General features: G+C 42.0%; 3 protein-coding genes across 7 annotated transcripts; 1 reads left to right on the top strand and 2 right to left on the bottom strand.

Annotated features, from left to right (window-relative positions):
* Nucleotides 1-132: 132 nt before the first annotated feature.
* Nucleotides 133-6,660, top strand: LOC136344661 (protein GPR107). Of its 2 annotated transcripts, none has more exons than XM_066292322.1 (6): nt 133-1,029; nt 1,080-1,190; nt 1,238-1,546; nt 1,602-2,258; nt 2,328-2,605; nt 5,562-6,660. In XM_066292322.1, exons 1-6 carry the CDS (start codon nt 925-927, stop codon nt 6,220-6,222), a joined length of 2,121 nt encoding a protein of 706 aa, XP_066148419.1. In that variant the 5' UTR covers nt 133-924; the 3' UTR covers nt 6,223-6,660. The 2 variants fall into 2 exon arrangements, with proteins under 2 accessions (XP_066148419.1, XP_066148418.1); XM_066292321.1 differs by lacking the exon at nt 5,562-6,660 and adding an exon at nt 2,661-3,059.
* On the bottom strand, nt 3,256-12,716 carry LOC136344663 (probable G-protein coupled receptor B0563.6). 4 transcript variants are annotated; one of them, XM_066292327.1, is made up of 7 exons: nt 12,389-12,716; nt 9,778-9,956; nt 9,144-9,308; nt 4,551-4,685; nt 4,143-4,494; nt 3,897-4,095; nt 3,257-3,848 (listed from the first exon to the last, which is right to left on the bottom strand). In XM_066292327.1, the coding sequence occupies exons 2-7, from the start codon at nt 9,893-9,895 to the stop codon at nt 3,645-3,647; spliced, it is 1,173 nt and encodes a 390-aa protein (XP_066148424.1). In that variant the 5' UTR covers nt 9,896-9,956; nt 12,389-12,716; the 3' UTR covers nt 3,257-3,644. The 4 variants fall into 4 exon arrangements, with proteins under 4 accessions (XP_066148423.1, XP_066148422.1, XP_066148424.1 ...); XM_066292326.1 differs by lacking the exon at nt 12,389-12,716 and having other exon boundaries at nt 3,256-3,840; nt 9,778-10,325; XM_066292325.1 differs by lacking the exon at nt 12,389-12,716 and having other exon boundaries at nt 3,256-3,848; nt 9,778-10,321.
* Nucleotides 12,717-20,049: 7,333 nt separating this feature from the next.
* Nucleotides 20,050-21,427, bottom strand: LOC136344775 (V-type proton ATPase 21 kDa proteolipid subunit c''-like). The gene is made up of 6 exons (XM_066292547.1): nt 21,242-21,427; nt 21,115-21,163; nt 20,972-21,055; nt 20,774-20,921; nt 20,473-20,721; nt 20,050-20,421 (listed from the first exon to the last, which is right to left on the bottom strand). Exons 1-6 carry the CDS (start codon nt 21,300-21,302, stop codon nt 20,392-20,394), a joined length of 621 nt encoding a protein of 206 aa, XP_066148644.1. The 5' UTR covers nt 21,303-21,427; the 3' UTR covers nt 20,050-20,391.
* Nucleotides 21,428-21,478: the final 51 nt, after the last annotated feature.

A 21,478-nucleotide genomic window follows, 5' to 3' on the forward strand; every position in this document is an offset into this window, starting at 1 on the left:
TTTATTTATTGGGACTTTGTTCCAACTCTAGTTATTGTAAGCCCCTAATATTCACCTTTTATTGGTAAAGTCCTGAAAAACTTTAAAATTTATCTTTAGTACATAAACACTGGGACAACTCCTTGAATATTGACAAATCTTAAATCATTAATAGATGTTTTATCATTTAAATCTCATTTAGAGTAGTTCTGCTGAATTTGTCCCTCAAAGGTTGTAGACCCTAAATTAACAATAAAGAAATGTTGCTATAATTCACCTCAGAGATCAGACCAGGGCTCTCATCATTGTTTGTCTTAATAGAAATACAACGCGCCTTCTCTTACCAACTTTAAGTTTCTAATACTCACATTTCTACATGTATGAAGTGATAAATAATCAGGGTTAGAGTTGGTGACCTGCACTACATCCTTGGAAGTATTAATTATGTTAAAGGCCTTAAAGACTGAGTCAAAAGTTTGAATTTTAAAGAATTGAGGTTTAGGAGTTCTTTAGGCCATCCTAATAGACGTGGATCAGATCATCAGCTCTAGAATCGCCTGAGCAAAACGAGCAGGGATATATATAAGCCAGGGTTTGGATAGTAAAAACAGATCCCCATTCTTTTATATCGATTCATAAAAAACTTGTATAATCTCAAATTCATATCGTTTATGCGTCATGCTTCCTTCATAGAGGGCGCCACTAGGCCTTAGGCAGCACCTAACCTAAGATTTGTTTTTTGACAATGACTGATGACATTTAATGTTTTCCTGATATCGTACAAGTAATTGAAAAGATTAGCATTGTAGGCAAATAATAAAATTTATTTAAGTTATACTCCTGGAATGTACAATTTAATTGGTAAAAACCGTCAATAAACCTCTAAATATTGTTCTCATTCACCTATCTCTTGTTCATCTGCGTGTAAAACACCCAATACGATCAATGTCTTTTCCTTTTCCAAGCAAAACGTTCATAATTTTGTCAAAGATATGGATGATCTTCCTGATATCCATATCCTCGGCTAAAATCCACCAACTCAAGACCACGGTAAGTGTTTCCACTAATAGGATTTCAATCTTACACAAAAATTTCAATAGAATGATGCAAGAAAGTACATTGGAATCAGTACTTTTGGATTTCTGCAAGGAGGCACTTTGGAAGTTAACCTATATAATTTCCATGTCTTCCCAGAGAATGAAAGTGCTTTGGTAGGTTATAGCTTTAGGGACAATTGTGCATTGATGACTCTTTGTAGTTTGGATTCACCTTAGATCGGACAGTAAATGATGGAATGAATCCATACTTTGATAGCCGCCAAGATAAGTGTATTCTCGAGAAAGATATCAATTCTACTAACGGTAACGAAAAGATAATAGCTTTGATTTTGGATTTAAAGAATGACAGACTTCGGGTTAAATGTGCTGAGCATCAGCCAGCTGATGCTATCCACATTTACAAGAGTATGACGGAAAAGAAAACCTTATCTTCTGAGAATGCGTGCAAAGATATTAACTTTGATATTGATCGTCTCACTGTGGGAGGCAAGACTTTCTACAATGCCTCTGTAAGTTTTTGCAAATAAGCATTAATCTCAGATTTATTTATAAGGCAATTTTTAGTTTGTAATGGCTGTAGAGACTTTGAAAGAAGAAGGTCTTTACAACTTGTTCTTTCACAATTGTCCCAACTACAACCCAAGCACTGAAACAACCTTAGATTTTGAGATTAAAATAGTTGAGCAAAACGTTAATAGCTTTCTGTCAGCAGGAGAGATGCCCTTACCTGCCCTCTATATCACTATGGCGCTTCTCTTCTTCTTATCTGGAATGTTTTGGGTGTTTCTCTTGAAACAATCTAAACATCCAGTTTTTAAAATTCACTACATGATGTCTGTGTTAGTGTTCCTTAAGGCGATATCTCTAGCTTTTCACGGGGTTAACTATTACTACATAGAACAGCTTGGGTTTCATCTCACTACATGGGCAATACTGTTTTATGTGGCCCATTTACTCAAAGGGGCTTTGTTGTTTGTTGTGCTGGTGCTAGTGGGCACTGGCTGGACTTTTATCAAGCATGTGCTAACACCTAAGGACAAGAAGCTGTTTATGGTGGTAATTCCTCTTCAAGTGCTGGCTAATATTGCTCAGATTATCCTTGAAGAGAGTGAGAAGGGAGACCGGGAGTATTTGGCCTGGAAAAATGTTGTTATATTGGTGGATTTGCTTTGTTGCGGCTGTATTTTGTTCCCAGTTGTTTGGTCTATCAGACATTTGCAGGTAAGTGGGCGAACACGCAGGAGGAGGAATATTTCTTTCGGAAGTGTCTGTGTTCACGGTGATTTTTAGGAAGCATCGCAAACTGACGGCAAAGCCGTGATAAACCTACGCAAATTACGCCTCTTCCGGCACTTTTACGTAATGGTAGTCTCCTATATTTATTCCACACGCATTATAGTGTACCTGCTCAAAATCACAGTGCCTTTTCAATACGATTGGCTGCATGAAATGTTCAGAGAAATGGCTACCTATGTATTTTTCGTGCTCACTGCCTACAAATTCAGACCGGCGTCACAGAATCCCTATTTCTCTTTGAGCGACGAGGAAGATGATGATGTAAATGAAGTGTAAGGCCCGGTAAGGAAATGCAATAGGAGTCTTTGGTGATTTTTAATATTATAGGTTGACCAAATCCGGGGTTACTGAAGGGCTGAAAAAGGTCAATTCTCCGTTGGTAAAAACCCCTGTTCATAAAACTATAACTGAAGTGAGTGAGGAGGAAAAAGATGCTCTATTGAAGAATGAAGGAAGTCACGATTATGATTGAATCAATGTGTATTAATTTATTTTCTGTGATAGTGCGAGAGGCTGAGCAACGATTTAGCTCTCAAAGTCCTTTCATCAGTTAATTAGCGCAAAACCCGTTTATGTTTCTTCTTAGTCCTTCCGGTTTTCTTGACAATGGAGAAACCGCTTATAGATTTTTGGTTCATTGATCTCGCAGCACTAGCAATCCAGCCAATAAGGGAAGCTCAAAATGCTTTAAAACTGTTTTTATAATAATAAATTTGTCTTCAAATACGTGGTGTTTTTGTTCCTTTTTGTACGTAGATGAAAATAACGATAAACGGCAACGTGTCGTCGTTCTTTTGTTCCTCCAATCCCACGTGAAAACGGTCTTAGGTGTCGCGGTGGAGAAGCCGACGTTGCCAAGTCAACTTTTTATCTGAACGTTTGCGATTTAATTAAATATTGATTTAATCTACGATAAAGTTTATTAATCCATTATCATGACAACAACACTGAACTTCTGAGATTGTATAATCTATTTTTATTTAATTAATAATTATTTACATTGAATGCAAAATTGCAAAAGGTAAGAAACGACATAATGATTTATCAGTACTCCTATTATTTCAGCCTTAGTTATTATGACTATTTACACATTAAACTAACCTAATTACGTTTTAAGTAGCTATATAGCTATTTTAAATTAGTTTTAATTAATCGCCCTCAAGCAGAGTGGCAAGAAGGGCCAGTAGCTTCTCAGATGCAACTTTGATCAATTTTACCGCATCAATCTGAGTCAATGGAAGTCACGTAAGTATTTGATCCGCCATCTTTTTATCACACAGGGGTGATTTCTGAGCTAGACGACCCCTTTTGTCACACACTCTTGGGGGTGGTAGTGTGCGTAATAGTAGTGGTCGGAGCGGGCGCACCCTTCTTATGTCCTCGTGCAGGAGTGGCGTCCCCTATATTTAGCGTCCTCAACAAGGTATTGCGAAAGTCCTCGGAAAAAAGGCAGTAGATGTAAAATGTTATGGAGTAGTTGGTTACTTCTAGAAGATTGGCTATTGCTCTAAATACCTGAGTTTTCTCTTAATTACTAGATGAATGAGTTAGTGTCTTGCTTACTTGGTAGGGGTACTTCATAAGATTGTCATCTGATAGGGTGACGTTGAGAATCACCATAGGAGTGACGCAAACCAGGAATAAAATACTCGTCGAGCCTAAGAGTAACACCAGTCTGCGTTCTTCTGCAAACTTTCTGGGGTCCTCCTCACCAGACGTGGTCCTGCTCAACGTCATCTTTCTCCTCTTTTCGCAGGATCTCCTATAAATGCTCCTTACTTTACGTACACGATTCGAGAGTCTCCTCACCTATAGACTATCAGAATTCTAAGGTTCAGAGCTGCCAGCAGAACCACTGGAACCACCTTAAAGATGACTTCTAACACTATTTTATAGACGCTGTATGCCGGGTGTGTGACGTAGGCGGTGTTTTCGGTTCGCTGGTAGATCAATTCTCCATCGGGCATCAATCTGCACGTCCGGACGTAACTCCGGAACATTGCAGGAACGTAGAGGATGAAGGTGAGAATGGGAATGAGGATCACCGCCCTGATGGGGGAGCCCAGGATCGGACGGGCGTGCCCTGGGTGGCACACGCTCACGTACCGTTCAAGGGTGAGGGCCAGGAGCATCATTACTCCCACCCCGAGGCAACCATTACCTTGTTAGGGGAACATGCGTTATTGAATGGATAGGTATTTGAACAATCTCGTCTACCCAAGAACAGTTCCAAATGGGCGAAATAATGGGCGGGAATTGGATTTTTCCAATGTCCGTGCTCTCGATGAACGAGCACCCTCCAAGCAAAAGGCAATGCGAAGAGAATGGCCAATAGAGCTGCGGCTGAATATCCTGCAATAAACGCGAGTCATTGAGCTCAGTGTGTTAAGTGAAATAATGCAGAGCGAAGTTTATTTTAATAAAACGATCGTTATGAACAGGAAACCAATTTCAGTAGGTGATTTTCGCTGAAAATTAGTAGCTATAAAATTCGCCCGAAGTGCGCCGTTACGGACAGTTTACGATTGTCGTGATCTTTTCGGGTTTTGGGAAGTTTCCCGCATCAGACCCCCGCAAAAGCACAAGAGTTTATTTTATCAATATGTGTTTCGCAAAGACGACACCCCTTGTTTACATTATCTCAGAACCAGCTGGCAAGGTTCTGTAACCGACTTATCACTAACCAAATTTGTTTACCAAATTTCGAGCTTCACACATAAGTTCTCCCATTTATTTGCATATGATTATTGGCTCGGCCCTGTAGCAGATGTATCGTCAATGTAGAGTTGTTTCACCGGGCATATAAGATTAAATTTAGAAAATGATATAAGAATTTATTTCGGATTTATATTTCGCCCCGTAATTGAGCGATTTAGTCATGATCGTGGCGCCAGCGAGTTCAGACCACAGAATTAGTATGGCCAAGGTGGTGTTCGTGCTTGGGTAAGTAGTTTTGCGTCTAATAGAAGTATGGGTGGTGTGGTATGAAAGTTGCATAGAAAAGAAGGTAAGGAAAGTGTCCTGAAAACGATTCAGGGCAACGTCATCAAATCTCCTAGGTTCCCCGAACTAATGCATTACACAGTGTCTACCATTCAGTCTAGATTCACGTATCACGAAAAAAATTTCTCCAGAACGATAAGCTACTCCTAATTATCAGATCTTCCCATAGTCAGTTCTCCCCGCCCCTCCAAACTGGGCCCTCACAACCAAAATCTTTTTCCGCAGTTCATTGCTGTTATGCGGTGCATCCGGCTCGTTCATCTACGGTCAACCCTGTAGCGACCGCAATACGGCATATTTGTACCCGTTCAACTGGATAATCCCCGAAAACGAAATAAATTGCGTGGACATAACGAACTCCAAGTCTCCCGATCCAGAGAAAAACAGCTCGTTCTTCGAGCGAGTGCGCAAAGCGGACACTTTATACGCCGATCACATGAATCTACTCAGATTTCCCGCCGCGGTGGTGTTTTCCCTGCCCAATCTGGAAATGCTGGATTTGTCTGGAAACTCCATAAGGAGACTGCCGTATAAAATGCAGAAGATCGCTCCGGCAATTTCTAAGCTCTTGATGCCGGAAAACGCGGTTGCGATGCCGAGAAAGCGGCCGCTGCTGAAGTCCGCCTCCATTAAGTTGCTAATGTTAAGCAAGAACAGGATAGGGAACATTTACCCGATAACGTTTTCGAAAATGCCCCATTTGGAAATCCTCTATCTGGACGGTAATAGGTTGAAGCACGTTAGCGCCGATATGTTCGTGCAATTGCCGAGATTGGTGTATTTACATTTGGGAGACAACGCCATCCAGGAGATTCCCCCTAAAAGCCTGATGCCTCCGCTGTTGAGGTTCTACATTGTTAAGGGCCAGAGACAGGTGGTTAAGTGAGGCTGAATTTTTCACATCCACGCGTTGTTGGCATGTCGACTTTATTAAATAAGTTTCTGTTTATTATAATAAAGCTGCGGTGCGATTGAGTTGAATTAGTGAATTTTAGGTTATCGTTTAATTAATAGAAAACAGGCCCTCTCCGAGCTTCGAACAGGTTTTGCAAGTGTTTTTAGTATGTCTGGTTGCCTACCCATTGTTGCTTGTTAAAAGTCGTCCATAGATTCGAAGCGTCATCAGATGAAATGATAGAGGAGAGAAAATGGCCGCTTTGCAGGGCGCAGACAGATTGTACGTCGATAGGATTATTATGCGTCTCTAAATTTTTAGTATTTTTATTTAGTTTCTTTAGTTATTTCGTTTAATTTGTGTATGCGGACGTTCGTAGGCTTCAGCTTGTAATCAACGAAAATTATATTTTAAATTTAACCTTATAAACACTTTTTTTTCGAGTTTTTACCCCCCCCCCCCCCTGGATTTTTCCACTACAATAGCAGCGTCTGGTTTGTCAAATTTTAAGTGCTCATGTCTCGAGAATTCGTGGAACGATTGCTTTCAAAAATAGCTCAAATCAATCCTATTGTTGAGCTCCGTAAGTCTCCGTCACAACACCTATACAGGGGCGAAGGCTGGCGACGCGCCGTTTCTACCAAGAACTCCCAGCGACAAAAACCATACGTCACGACAATTTCTGATTAATCAGAGCTTTGCAGTTCCTTTCCGCAAATAAAGAAGTTCGATAAAAAAAACCTTTTCAGTCAGGGAAGTGCTTTAGGCAACCCCTTTGCTGCGACCCCCAAAATATCCTTATCGTGGAAGATACGAGAGAGGGTATGTCCTTCGAATGTCCAGCCTTACATGTTATACAAGAAACGGTCTCCGTCCAAGACAATAATAATGTCGTTTAGTTTATTCGAATTGAGAAAGACGTGGCCTCTAAGTGCTATCCTCCAGGCGCAAATGCCCTCTGTAAGGCCTCATGTAAATTTCATGATCCACTTGCGTAGATACTTCGAGTTATATCGAAGTGTCTCTGCGTTAACAATACAGAAGGGAGTTTTAAAGGGATAAATTACCTTTTGTAATCTTCCGTAAACAACTCGTTGGAGAATTTTGTTATCTCCATTATAACATTATACGTTTTTCTTAAAGCAAAAATGAATTCGGCTTAAAGAGAGGGAGGACCGTTCCTTATCTCTGCGAGCACGAATGTAGCCAATTTTAGTGCCACCGGGAATATTAAAACGGTTCTTTCCTAGAGAGTGATGTCACGCGATATTCCTCAATTAAAACCTGTGTCCACGGCGCGTCAGGCGGTCCCATTAAAATAATTTGTTCTTCACGGTGCCTGTTGCTTTGAGAGCAGTTGCGTAATAACGTTATTATCGTATGCACATACAGCCCCCGAAACAAACGTCACCGGCAGGCCTGTCCGCAATCACAGCAGTTTGTGACGTCACTTCGAAGGTTTTGACAAATGTCAAAGGTTAAAAGTTGTAAATAAAATTGTTATAAAACTCTTCGCCTTTATGAATCTGACACTTTCAGTTTATAGTTTAAAGCCAACGCGAAGCTGAGGAAGCTCTTCCTCGAACCTAAGGAGGTCTTCGAAACCTCATGGATTATTAAGGGGTTAAAGAGCAGGTGTAAGTGTGAGGAAAATCAAATGAGCCCGTACGTTAAGAAGGTGACTTCGAAGGGGCCTACATAGCATGCTTTGGAGCCTTCGAGAATTACGGCCAGTCGAGCAAACTCCACCGCCTTAAGTACATCACATTAATTTAACGTGTTGTACTTCAGGCGGTTAATAAAGTAAGTTAATGAAGAGTACCGTCAATCCGTTGGATTCCCAGCGCGCAGAGCCCTACGCCAACCATCGGGACATTAAGGCTCTCGCTATGTCGAATAACGCGTTTAAAGACAACGAAATGGAGAAGTTACATCCGAGAAAAATAAGATTAGTGCGAATTCTGTGCACGGCAAAGTTGTGAATTCAGTTTAGGGATTAAGGGGAGCAGTGGAGTTTGTTGGGATTCCAAGGGGGGGAGTATTTTTAGATCTTGATAGAATGGCGAATTAAGTCTCCCTTGACAAAAAAAAATATGCAACAATAAACTCTCCTCGACTTCAATTATCGAAAGGGGGAGAAATAATCTTTCCTCAGGAGTCGTTAAAACCAGACCAAGACGTGGAGGAAACGTCGCCTATTTCCTCGCTCCTGCACGACGACAATAACGGAAGAATCGACCAAATTAATGGAATGCTGAAGATGTCGGAGGGCGTGCAAGATTTCCGGTTTAAGAACGTTGAAAAGTAGACGAAAAGTCTATCCAATATTTTGGCCCCTATTTGTCTTTGATTTATTTGTGCTGTGTTGAGCGAAGCTCCCGTTTGTTCCGGTGTTGCACACAAATAACGATTTACGGATCGTCAGAAGAGGGGTCTTTTCGGGTCAACTTTTAGGGGTAAAAAAAAAAGGCATCCAGCGAACGTAAACATTTCAACGAGGACGCAAACCGAAGTTTGCTTATTCTGTTGAATGAGGCGTCTCAGACGACTTTGCTTAATTTAATTGCGCGTGCAAACTCCCGTGCAGGGAGGCCCATTATTCGCGAGACGGGAAGTTCGGCAAATCGTTTTTGTCCGAGCGGCACTGGCTCTTACAATCTGTATTCACAGGTATCACAGGAAATAACGCAATCGGAGCCATCAAGTGTTCCCATAAAAGTATTTTTGTTCTGGGTGATTTATTGTTCCATGTGACCCACTTATCGCGCAACCTCAGTTTTATCGCGGAGACATAAAATATATTGTCATAGAGGTTCAGTAAACTTGAAGTTATCCCGATATAAATTTTACAGTTCGTTGGAGGCAGTAACATGCACTCGACGCAATGATGTTACACGATGCTCACTACTTACCCCGCATGTAAATATAAGCAGTTCCCCTCATGTTCTTCCTGGTGAGTACCACCAGATTAAAGATGTTACCCACGATCCCTAGGAGGCATATCGACGGCAGCGCCACCCCATATGAGTACCTCCTTAAGAGCTCTGTGCGTGGGTCCTCCGAGGCTGCTATGGCGTCTGGAAGAGCAAATATTTCTTTCACGTCACAAAGTTTATAGAATCCCGCAACGTGAATTTCAAAGTTTAAAAATTTACGATGTTTTCTTCTCATTTCCAGAAAGTTTCATGTCATAACTTCATCGGCGGGCAAACATACCCGCTAACTTCCCGAAAACCCACGTAAACAAGGAAAATACCCCACTTTTCGTTATATTTTCCGAATCTTGCAGTTTTGCCTTTCAAATCGAATGGGGTTAATTCTTTGAATCCCAATGGAACGGCATTTATCAATGGAGCCCTAATTATACGTTTGGGAGGGCAACCGAACCCCTCGTCAATATTATGCTCCACTAGCGATCGTTAACCGGCGAGGTATTGACCGTGAAAGAGGTCTAAGAGCCAACCAAGAGGGTATTGTTGAGGCAATTAGGTTATCTACCAGAGTCGGGCGGGATTTGCGTGTAGTCCTTCGGGGACGAGAACTTACCTAAAATGTTAACCGGGATGGAGGAGAGATTATTCCAGACGCATGGGGTGCAGCTGGAGGAGGAGTTGCTGGGGCACGGCCAGGTATCTGAAGTGTCGCCAGAATACAACATGGACATAGTGGGTGGGTTGGAATCAGTGTTGCAACGATAGATGCATTGCTGATCGGGATCTTCGAACCTGGAAACACACATTTATCACGCACGGTGCACGTTTTAACGTGTTCTCTTATCGAGAAAATTTATCTCGTATAATCTTCCAAGGGGGGATGCAACGCAGCTCCGGGGTGTCGCCACAAATCACGACAAATTTTCGCGGAACAAGTTGCCTGACCCGACCAAAATAGCGGCTGGAGTAATGCTGTTGCACTCAATATTCCATTTGGGAATTCCAAATATCTACCCGCTTTCTGATAATATCGAAAGAATGACAGGAATTTGACAGATTTACTCGTCCTCCATATTTGTTACGTGTAATGCACTTTTTTCGACAGTTAAAATGGCGAATTACGGTTGACGGACGATATTGGCGAGTCCGCCATTCTAGATGTGCTATCTTCGCGAAGATGAGCGCCATCTCGAATCTTCGTCGCCATTCCAGATGCCCGCCCCAAGGGCGACAAAATGGCCGATTTTCACCACTATATATACGATATTTTTTTTAGACACACAATATTATTTTAATTTGGAAATGGATTCGAGATGATACGTGCGTTTATTTAGGCAAAAAATATATATTGTGTAAACAAAAGACAGGCAAAAAGCACATATGGAATTTGTCGCAGTGATAGATTGCTTCCCGAAGTTCCACCCCGAGGTTCGGAGTTATTCTCTCTCCGCTTTTCATGCGACAAAAAAGCCCAGAAACTAAAGAGAAATCATAAATCGGCCTTTTGTGCGATGGAACATATTTCTTTAAAAAAACACGCTTTATTTCGGCAACGAAAACACATAATGGTGGTCTCTTTCTAAATGTAAAAGCGATAAATCCACTATTTAGCACCTACCGCCCCTTTGTTCCAATCTGAAACCAACCAGAAAATTTAGCGCCGGGCAGGTTTTATGACATATATCAGGTGTCCGGTCGTCCAGACGAAATTCCCCGCCTCATGCGGGGATCTGGATTTATGTATTCGTCATGTTAACCGAACGCCTCGTTAGGCATCATTTACAATCCCATCGGAAATGATAAATTAAACTCGAAAAAGTCCTCTGAGAAATAAGTTGTTTTGAATGGGCGTATCTCATATTCAGATGTTATAAGCGAAGAGTGAGTAGGTTCCAGGTTGCCTCGAGAAGAATGACAATTCAACAGCTCATGCACGGACACTTATGAATCTCCACGTTCTTTAGGGTTACCTAGTGGCTAATTTCCTGTTATAGAAGAGTTTCTTAACAAAATGGCGAATGCAAACCCCGGCATGGAGCAAACTTGCTCTACTACTACTAACTAACGCGAAGTGTGAAAAACCTAATAAGTAAACCCTACTCATCTTATCTCTATTTGTGATTACATAGATCCATGACGAAGATATACAATAGAGCCTAATGACGATAATTGATGTTCTAATTTAGGCCGACTTTACGAGCTTTTAATAACCGATAGCAAACAACATCAAATAATCCGCTGGCCCAATTCTGAACGCTGCCTTTTATACGATTAAATTTGGTTTTCTCTTTTATTCGGGGATTATTTTTATATTGTTATTGAGCTGGGGAGATTACCATTCGAGTATGGTCTGGTGTACCGAAAGCAAAAGTTTTGGCAGCAATAAATTCAGATTTGGGGTGATAAAAAATCAGGTTGTTTATGCATAAAACATTAGCGCTGACGTGATGCGAGCCGATATGTAGAAACACAGGGGGTGATAAAGGTGGATTTTTTTTTCAGAGTTTATGGTCCCAGGTCATACCAATCTAATAATCTCTTGAGGCTTCGCGTGTTCCACGCCTGTATCACAACGACGAGAGAACTTGCGGGCGTCTTGCCTTGTGTATGTACGATCGAACAAAAGTACTTCGATGGGTCGCTCTCTGCAATATGGACATGCGGGGCGGCATGCCGTTCATCGTGTAGAGTGTTGTACGTGGCAGCGAGTTTTAAAAAGTTAATTTCGTTACATTGACGTCACTGTGATCTACGAATTCGTGGGGAGGAGTCAACGTTAGGGTGCCCTTATGTCGAGAATGTAGACAATAGGCGACCTCCGATTGAATTTTGAATTAAAATTTTTGCCAATGTCAATCTATGGTTCAGTTACGAGCTTCTTATCATGCCAATCAATTATTCTCAGGCCTTAAACAAAACCAAAACTTGTTAGCGTGAAGGTTTCTTACACGGAAAGATTAATTGTAATCTCTAGGAACCTTTTTCACTCGTGCGTGGCTACCTCCAATCTAATAATCCCCGAGTCATTAATCTCCTTCATTTGGGACTGTTATTCCTAAAAAGTTAATGCAGCTGGAAGCGATGGAGATTTTCCTTTCAGCAATAAAAGCACGAAACTCGTATGAACAGGAATTCGTTCTCGGCCGATGGTTTATAAAGAGCCTTTGGTGGCTCAACCTTAAAAGCACATTTACTCTCTAAAATTCAAGATAATCCCTACTCACCCAAACCGAAAAAACCTCCACTCCTCTATTCTCTCTGACTAATTTTGCTGGCGCAAAACTTCCGAAAACTTTCAAACTCCCGTCAGGGCTTTGATCACAGCCCTATGAACGCGGACTGTTGTTGCGGGACAACTGATGCGGGAGTTGAAAGAACCGAAAACTCAAAACCTCTTCGCAACTTTTGGAGTTGCATGACGCGCAGACGCTCCTCCGCTAGAAGTTTCGGAAGTTGCTCCCGCGATCTATTCCGTAAAAAGTTATAGGTATAAGAAACCCGATTGATATTGTTTTACGACAGATTTGATTGATTCATTGGCCCCGACCGCTTTTGCTTGATCGATTGTCTATGTACTGGACATGGAATTATAATGTGAGCTTTGGATTTGATGGAACTGTGTGTTTTACGGGGAGTGGGTCGATATTGTAAGAACGTGTCTTGATTGTCGATTAGGGTGATGTGTGCATCTGATGATAATCAAGCGGGTCAATTCGTTAGTGACGTCAGGGAAAAAGTGTGCCACCAGTGCGTTGATGGGTCAGATAAAAATCAACTATAAATATGTCATAAAAAGAACACATGAAAAATCGACGAGTCTAATTATGTATCAGTACTCTTGATGATTCACAGCTATGGAAAATACCACGGTTTGTTTCCAGTAAACGCTGTGGCGCTTTTGACAGTAAAGGTGAGCTGTCATTTTTCAAAGATGGCGTTCAAACTTGTGAAAATTTGAGCATATCGACGGAGTAAATCCGAAAAATCTTGTTTTAAGACTCTTTTTGGATTTTTAAAGTGTGCAATGATCAAATTTGAGAATTTGGATTGTTGGAAAGTAGTGGGGGTGGCTGCTACATCGAAGCCGGTCCGCCGAGGTAAGTGCTTAATTTGGCCAGATTTCAAATTCGAATCGACACTTTCGGAGCCCTCGGAAGCCACCAAATACACCTTTCAGTTACATCAATTACCATTCCTCCAATTTCCTCACGGTCGCCCTAGCGTATTTTTGACTCCATTTAGGCTTTCTCGAACGTCATCCGACTTTTCCGCCACTCTCCGCTGCTTCTGTGCTTGGCTCAGACCCTTTTAATTTTAATCCCACAATTTAACATAATCCAGACACTTTCCGCCTAACGTTAAGGTACAAAACATTTTTTGAGACCGTGATATTAATTAATTGAATTTTCTGTCCCTTGTAACGTTGCTCCGCTTCGGCAGATTTATGGGCGTTTTTTTGCGGTCTTTTCGTCCTGCAATCTGACCCTTAAACATTACCCGTCGACAATGAATTACAGCTGTTTGGAGTTAACTGACCAGATCGAAATTAATTTTATTATCCGATACGGTGCTTAAAAAAGGTCACTGCTACCGGGACATAAACTATTGGCACCAGGGTTTCCACTTAAAGAAATCGCCGGATTTTCATGTGTTATTCCTCGCATGTTACGGAAATTCCGTGAAGTGTTAACGCTTGTTATCCACGTGACGCGATAATAAAAACGAGAGCGACGCAGTTTGATTAGCCGCAGGACATAACGTCGGACTTTGCACCCTTTAATGGAAAATATCCGGCATTCTCGGCCTCTCAACTGGCAAGCCAATTTCTTAATAGTCTATCCTAAAGTGTCTGAGTGGAAACTGACGTTTTCCAATTGGATAGATAATTGGATAATAGTTTGCGGTAGTAGAGCCAGCTCTGCAGGAATTCATACATCGAGGGAAATTGCAGCGGGGGATGTTACGGTCCGTCCTCCTAAGGAATGATCCATTTTTCCGTGTTTTTGACGCGGGATTAAGCGTATTCACGTCACATAAAGCCAAACCGAGCAATTTATTTCCTCGAGTAAAAAGAAACGCGAGTCGTCACAGAGTCATACTCGACCACAAAGAAAATTCACTTTCGCTTGCCGGCTTTCTCCCGGGAAATGCCCTTAATCTCATTTAAAATAAGACCGAATGAGAAATGGGATTAATTTATTTATCGTGGTAAGTTTGCCTTAGAATTTTCGATCGTTGAACCGTAGAACTGACAACGATTACAATTCATAAAGTCACATAGTTTGTTGACCCGCAATGCCTGAAAGCTAATCGAATAAAAAGTCCTCGGCATTACCTGGCAGAGCACGATAAAAGCAGCAGCTTGGACCGGGTATTACTCGAGTAATCTAGGGTAGCATAAAAAACCGCCTTTTTTCCTGGTTGTAACCGAAATAGCTCCATTTATCGCAGTTAATGATCCGCAAACCCGTACATAAAATTGGCCAGAAAGAGAGGAGCCACAAACATGTCTGTTTTAATAAATTAAGTCCCAGAAACCAAGGAAAACAATGGGAAATTAATAGGGAGGAGAGGGGTTTTATGTCCCTTTTTTTAAATGGGAAAGGAGATATACAGGGTGTGATAGATCATCACGGAGACATTTCAGGAGTCGACAGTACCCTGCGAAACAGCGAAGAAATGCGAACAGACCCACGGCGAAAACCGCATCATTTTCAATATATACAGAGTGGCGGAGGTGCGTCACAGACGTGAGAATAACGCGGAGAATAAAAAAAAAAAAAAAAAAAAAAAAAAAGGCGAAAGTTTGCCACGTCGTGTGCCCAAAACGAGAACCACGGGCCTATGGGCATTTTAAAATTATTTTTCAGAGCGCTATCGCTCCCTGAAATACCCCCACAGCGTTACGTTGCACCCTGTACTATGACAAGAGGGCTCGATGACGTGCGCGAAATGCTCAAGCAACGTTGCAGGGAGGCGACACAGCCCCTCAGTACCTTTGCGACGCGGACGGTTTGGCTGAACCTAAAATATGCGATGGTTCGAGCAGGCAATTTGTCCGTGTAATAAACCCCCCTTGGTGAGGTTCTTCGTGAGCCCCGTTCACGGCCACTTTTAGAAACTACACTCCAGGCGGTTGCTCAGCTCAACGGACTCGCGCTGAGCTTCTGTGAGCTGATCGACTGTTACGGAAATCGATTCGAGCACTCGCAACCTTCATCGCTTTACTTAAGAAAGCGGTTCGGGCTGAGGTACTCGGACAAATACTTGTTGATTTCAAGTTGGAAGCTAAATGGTGTCTGAGAGAGCTAGGATCGACGTGGAGTTCATCGTCGCCATCGACTTTTTTGAAAATTTCAAAATTCGCCAAATTGAGTTGGTCTTCGGTAGTAATGGCGGCTCGGAATTCACGAGAGCGAGAGAGAGAGAGAGAGGGTAGAAAATTTAGCATTAAATGGGATCGAACGCGTAGTCAATTCTGTAAATCCGGATTTTTGTCCTTTTTGGAACCCGATTTAAATCCCAGATAAAGGGATCAATTTCTCCTCTTGCCCTTTACCGAAACGATCAAGTGGACGTCCGGTAGGCGAGCCCTGCGCCTCGTCGCCACGTAAAAAGAAATAATATTTACTTTCACTTTATATTATTATTACGGAGGAATTGCCGACCGAAAAGCAAATAATGTGCTCTTCCACTGAATATTTGCCATTCCTTTCTTCCAATATCGTCATCTATTTTGGGAATTAACACGAGCACGAAATGGAAGGGCAAATGGGGAATGTGATTAATTAATTATTATCGTTAAATTTCTCGAGAGTTCGAGAAGACTGATGCGAATTCCCTCTCGGTTTATTGGCCCAAATGAAACAGCCCTAAGGCGGTATTATTTAAGTGGCGTTTTATAGGAACAATTGGGCTCTTATTAGGGTTTAAAGCAAAACTCTTTAGCACTTGGGCGAAGGGTTTGAATACGGGGGGCCGAACGCAGAGATTTTTTTATCGTGCCATAAAGTCCGTTTATTACTGTTCTACGCTTTTTATTAACGCTCGAATAAAATTGCCTTTTATTGTGTATACAGGAAGTCTTGAGGTCCTGCGATTTCATTTTAAAGGGGAGGATCAGCCGCCTTAAAAGGAGCCTCCTGCGCCCGAATAGCCGCAATAGAAATTGTGGATTTTTTAAACGGTCTTCAACACTCTTGAGGGGTCAGATCGGGTGAGCGCGGGGGCCGTTCAACAGGACCAGGTTGCCAACCAACTGTGCGTTGCAGGGGAGTCTCTATCAATGCATCGAAATGCCCCGGATTGAGGCTGCCGCAAAATGAGTTAGTTAAATTGTGGGTTCCCCCGGAACCGCAATCTTTGGAGAGTGCCATTACCCGGTTAGCACGTAACCAACCAGATCGGTCTTTACGATTATTCAGATCAATATAGAAATTCCGTCCCTCGGTAACATAAATCACGTCGAGGGGGTCTCTTTCGGAGCCCGCATTGTCACAGTAAAAACCTTAAATAAGAAACAATAAAGTCGGATTCGTACGAGTCAGTGGATGTGCTTTGCCTGCGATTATATGCCAGAAAGCGTAGGGATTTATAGGCTTCTTTTGCAGGAAAATCGGACAACAACGCGCACCATACAGGGTGTCCGTTTCTGGAGCTCGATCGCGGCAACCACAGGCGATGCGAGACCGATTAAACGGTGTGAAATAAGAGCCACCTCCGTCGAGAACATTTCGAACCGCGAAGACGTGCATTGGCCGGCACGTCCGCCAGACCTCTCCCCGATTGACTATTTCTCACGGGGAGCTGTGGAAGTCCTCGGTCGTACGTCCTGACGAGATCAACGCGGAATTTAAGAAGGAGCACGGCGACGAGCTTAGCATGCGACCCCACCCCCACGATTGAGCTCTAAGAGCGGACGCCCTGTATGTTGTGAGCGAAAAGTTGCTCTCGACGTCATGTAAAACTGGGCCAAATGGGCAATATTTTCGCTCTATTACAGTCTAGACGCGTGAGACGACCATAAATCGTCTAAAGACGGTATTTATTCTGCTTTCATGCCCCGACTCGTTTTCCATGACATAAAACCGGTCCATTGCACTGGTGACCCACGGGATCTCATCTCGTCTTACGTCCATACACGAACATAAAACTCTCTCATAATCGTAATTATACCGCGAGCACAAGTTTCATTCGCCCCACAAACAAAATAATTCCGGAAAATCCATATGGAGAAGTGTTATTTTACCTCGTCCACTAGCGCGTGCTAATTTGATCAATGTGTTTGTTGCCCTTATTACATTTAACGGATTGAAGGGTCTCGGAATCGATGGGGCGCAGATAAAAATAAATTCTTGTATCCACCAGATCGAGGTCTGACATAAAAAGGTCTGGTTAGCACAAATGAGGGAGTTACACGTGCGAAAGTTCTGCGGAAATCATAAACTCGATAAGGAATTGGATTTGGCGAAATAAGCGACTACAAAAGGTTGGAAATTAATTAAAAGCTCAATTAGGAAGCGGAGACCTGAATTCCATTACCGAAAAGCGATTCATTCGAGGAAATTTCTTCAGTGGGGCCCCTGTCCCCGTTGAACTTTAAGAAGAATATCGATCCGACGTAGTTGTTGTTACACGAGAGCGGCCGAATCAAGGAAATTAATCATTGGGTGTCCCAAACGCGTGTTTTCTAATAGAAGGAAATTCAAAACCGGGTCAGCCCGGTTCGCTCCATTATAAATTTTATGCTTCGCAAGACGAAATCCACCGCCACATTGGGGAACTTTGATGGTTCGAGTTCTCTCGTGCCGTGCAGGAACTCTTCTTTCGCCAACCGCAAAACACACGGGCGGTCAATAAGACGTCCGTGTCGATCCCTGCATCATTACCGCATGCGTGTCTCAAATATGATCAAAAGGGCCAACTTAGGAACCCCCAAGAGCCCTGTCCATCGATTGCTCCCCGACAAACGGCGCTGCCACGTATTTGCCTCCTTGAAGCTCCAGAAATGACGTAATAAGCTTTAGAGAGAGAGAAAGAGAGAGAGAGAGAGAGAGAGAGAGAGAGAGAGAGAGAGAGAGAGAGAGAGAGGGAGAGGGAGAGGGAGAGGGAGAGGGAGAGGGAGAGGGAGAGGGAGAGGGAGAGGGAGAGGGAGAGGGAGAGGGAGAGGGAGAGGGAGAGGGAGAGAGAGAGAGAGAGAGAGAGGGAGTGAGAGAGAGAGAGAGAGAGAGAGAGAGAGAGAGGAAACGGTTGCTGCCTCTTATTAGAAATAAATAAAGTGGATCTCCACGTAGAAATCGTTGATTTTCCATATGGCGCCTCCGCCATTTTGTCATTTCCAGAGAACGTCAACATTCCGATTGCCTGAAAGCTTCCAGGACGATTGAAATTTCAACGTTGGCTTCGCCATTTTGTAACCACGCGAAGAGGCAAATTTACCATTGCCGATGGCATCAGCCAGTCAAAACAGCCGGCGAATCCACCGCTACAAGCGCCATTCCTGGTGCACGAGAACTTGTTCCTAAAAATTTAAAAGAAAAAGCGGTGTGTCTCAGACGTATAGAACATATTTACAAAATTCGATGTTCGTTGGATCGGCGATTGAGGATTTTTTTAAGGCAGAGCGAGCGTTACCCCTTATTTGTCGATCCAGAACTTTTCTGGCGGTGAAACTTGGAACGTTCCGCGAATGCCTTTTATGGTTCATATGTATCGGGGAATAAAGTGGTCAATTGAGCGAGTTTTCGTTGGAATTAGAGCTGGCTTAGAAGATCGAACGGGCCAGACAACACAACAAAGAAAACTTATTGTCATAGAAGACGTTTTGAAAATTGTACATATTTTTTGTCCCGAGCCCATCGCTCAAGGTTATTGAAATTTATGTATTGTTCCCGTTGCACTTCACCGCAAAAAACGGGACTAATTTGACTTAAAGGTCTTTGATTCTCAACGAAAATACATAAAATAATCCGCCGAAATTTCGTTCTGTACAATTCACGAAAACTCAATTTAAGTTTTTTCTTCTCTTTAACGCTTGCGTCATCAAACGTCGGCTACGCGACTACATTTAATGACGTAAAACTTTGTAGCTTTTTCCTCGTTATGCCCTTCGCTCAAAAATCGCTATTTTGACATTGACGTTTGCAGCAATGTCCTTCATTAAAATGGCGGATTTGGTTTGAAATTACGATTATTTCGAGAAAAAAAAAATCGAAATTTGCACTTTTAACGGTATTTTTTCTTGTTTTAAGAGTTCGAAAATCGAAGCAAGAGGTACACTACGTCGGAAAATCATTAGAATAACAGATTTTGTTCAAGTCTTGAAAGAGTGTCTTCCACGGCCCTCGAAAGTTTAAGAACGCAGGTGAGTACTCTAAGCTCCAGTAACGGCTAGAAAACGGAATACGACTCAATAAACCGCCCCATAATGTCCACATGCTTTTCCTCCCCCGCACAAGTTTTCCCTATAATAATACCCCATCGATTTCAAAGCTCCAGAACCAAATAGATCTAATCCTCAAATAATGTCTATACTAATTCCTGCTGAAAATAACTGACGGCATCAGTTATAATGCAAAACTATTTGGTTTCCATCGTTCCGCGACCCCCGGGGGTGTTGCCCTATCTGCGTAACTATAATCGTCAATACAATGAAGGGTTGGAGACATCTAAGTCACAAGGGGAAATACCATTTTATCGTTACAGTATTTTGTATCAGTTTTGACACTATATTAAGCGAAAATGGAGCGGTTTTACGTTGTACTAATGAGGGTTGACACATGTATCCCTTAGGCTAAAAGTATTAAGGAATGTCCTATGGTTATTAATAGACAGTACTAGTTTAAGAATGAGGCTGGGCTAGGTCACGAATATAAAAGAACTTCGCTCATTTTTTTAACAATAATTATATTTTAATTTAAAAAATATTTTCTACAGATTTCACTTGATTTTTTGGAGGCTCCTGCCTTCCCTCATTATGCTATTTTATAATATACACAACAACTTTCTAACAATTAACTTGGGGAATGGATGATGTATGTTTGTTCAATTACTGAGTCAGTTTGTAGCTGGTTTTCTTGTACTTGCTAAATTGACAGTTGACTACCAAAAAAATATGACATTAAAGTAATACTGCATTTCCTTAGCAATATAAAAGTTCACATTTTACTGCTTTGCTGTTAAACTTGACTTCAAACTTTCTATCTAAATTTCTCCTTGGTAACTAGACTTAAGCTGATCCCATACCTCCTTTAGAGGTCTGAAAAACCATCACTCTATTATGGCCAAAAACTCTTTGACAAAAACGTACCAAAAAGACTCCAACAATCAACCCAAACAATCCAATGGCACTGCCAAAAATCTCAATAATAAGGATCTTGACAAAAAGGCTCTTGTTGGCAGCATCAGCGATAGCTGCTCCAGACCCCACGACCCCAACACAGAGACCACAAAAAAGATTCACAAAACCTACTATGATACCTGCTCCAAATATTACATGAGAGCCCATAAAGTTTTTTATAAGAACGGTCTCTGTGACATCAGGTGTTGTATCATATTTCTGAAAATAGTCACATAATTCAAAACAGCATTTGTTTCATGAGAAAATGTACCTGAAAGCTGCTGGATAAGACAATAGCAGTAATCAATCCGTAAATAGCCACAGCTTCACAGAAAATAATGGAAATCAAGTTCTTGGTTTTAATTCTTGGTGCCTTGACACCAGCCCCAACTATACTGGCCCCAGTAGTATAAATACCCCTAAAATACCCTATCAAACCCATTTGACATCTTTTATTGAAAATACGTACACTGCCGCCCCCACAACGGATAAAGCCACGGCGAGTCCAATGCCCATGGAGGCCCACAAATAAGGGGAGACATTACTGAAGAACCTGTCATCACCAAAATTTTGAAAATGGGTTACAGGAAATCTTCAATAGCGGGTACTTACCAGGCTAAGCTAATTTGCTCTCCTTTCCCCGTGAGGAGGTAATATAGGGCTGAAATAAAGAGAAATCATGTGACTGGTCACGGGATATGGAACGCCTATATTGGGTACTCGGCAAAGAGAAACTTACGTAAAATTATGAGGGTTGCAACTGAGATGTAACTTAGCGTATAGAGAAGCGTGTACCTCATTTTGTATGTTTTTTTGATGAAAAAACTGATAAACTAAAGAAAAAATTGGATGAAATTAATGTTTTCAACACGAAGAAGCTCACTCTCCCATATCATCACAGACAGTTGATAACCTTGATTTTTAACAGCTGTAGTGACAAGTGTAGTAATGTGTTCCGTGCTCGATATTCTACATA

This window comes from Euwallacea fornicatus, chromosome 17, assembly GCF_040115645.1.
Source record: "Euwallacea fornicatus isolate EFF26 chromosome 17, ASM4011564v1, whole genome shotgun sequence".
NCBI lineage: Eukaryota > Metazoa > Arthropoda > Insecta > Coleoptera > Curculionidae > Euwallacea > Euwallacea fornicatus.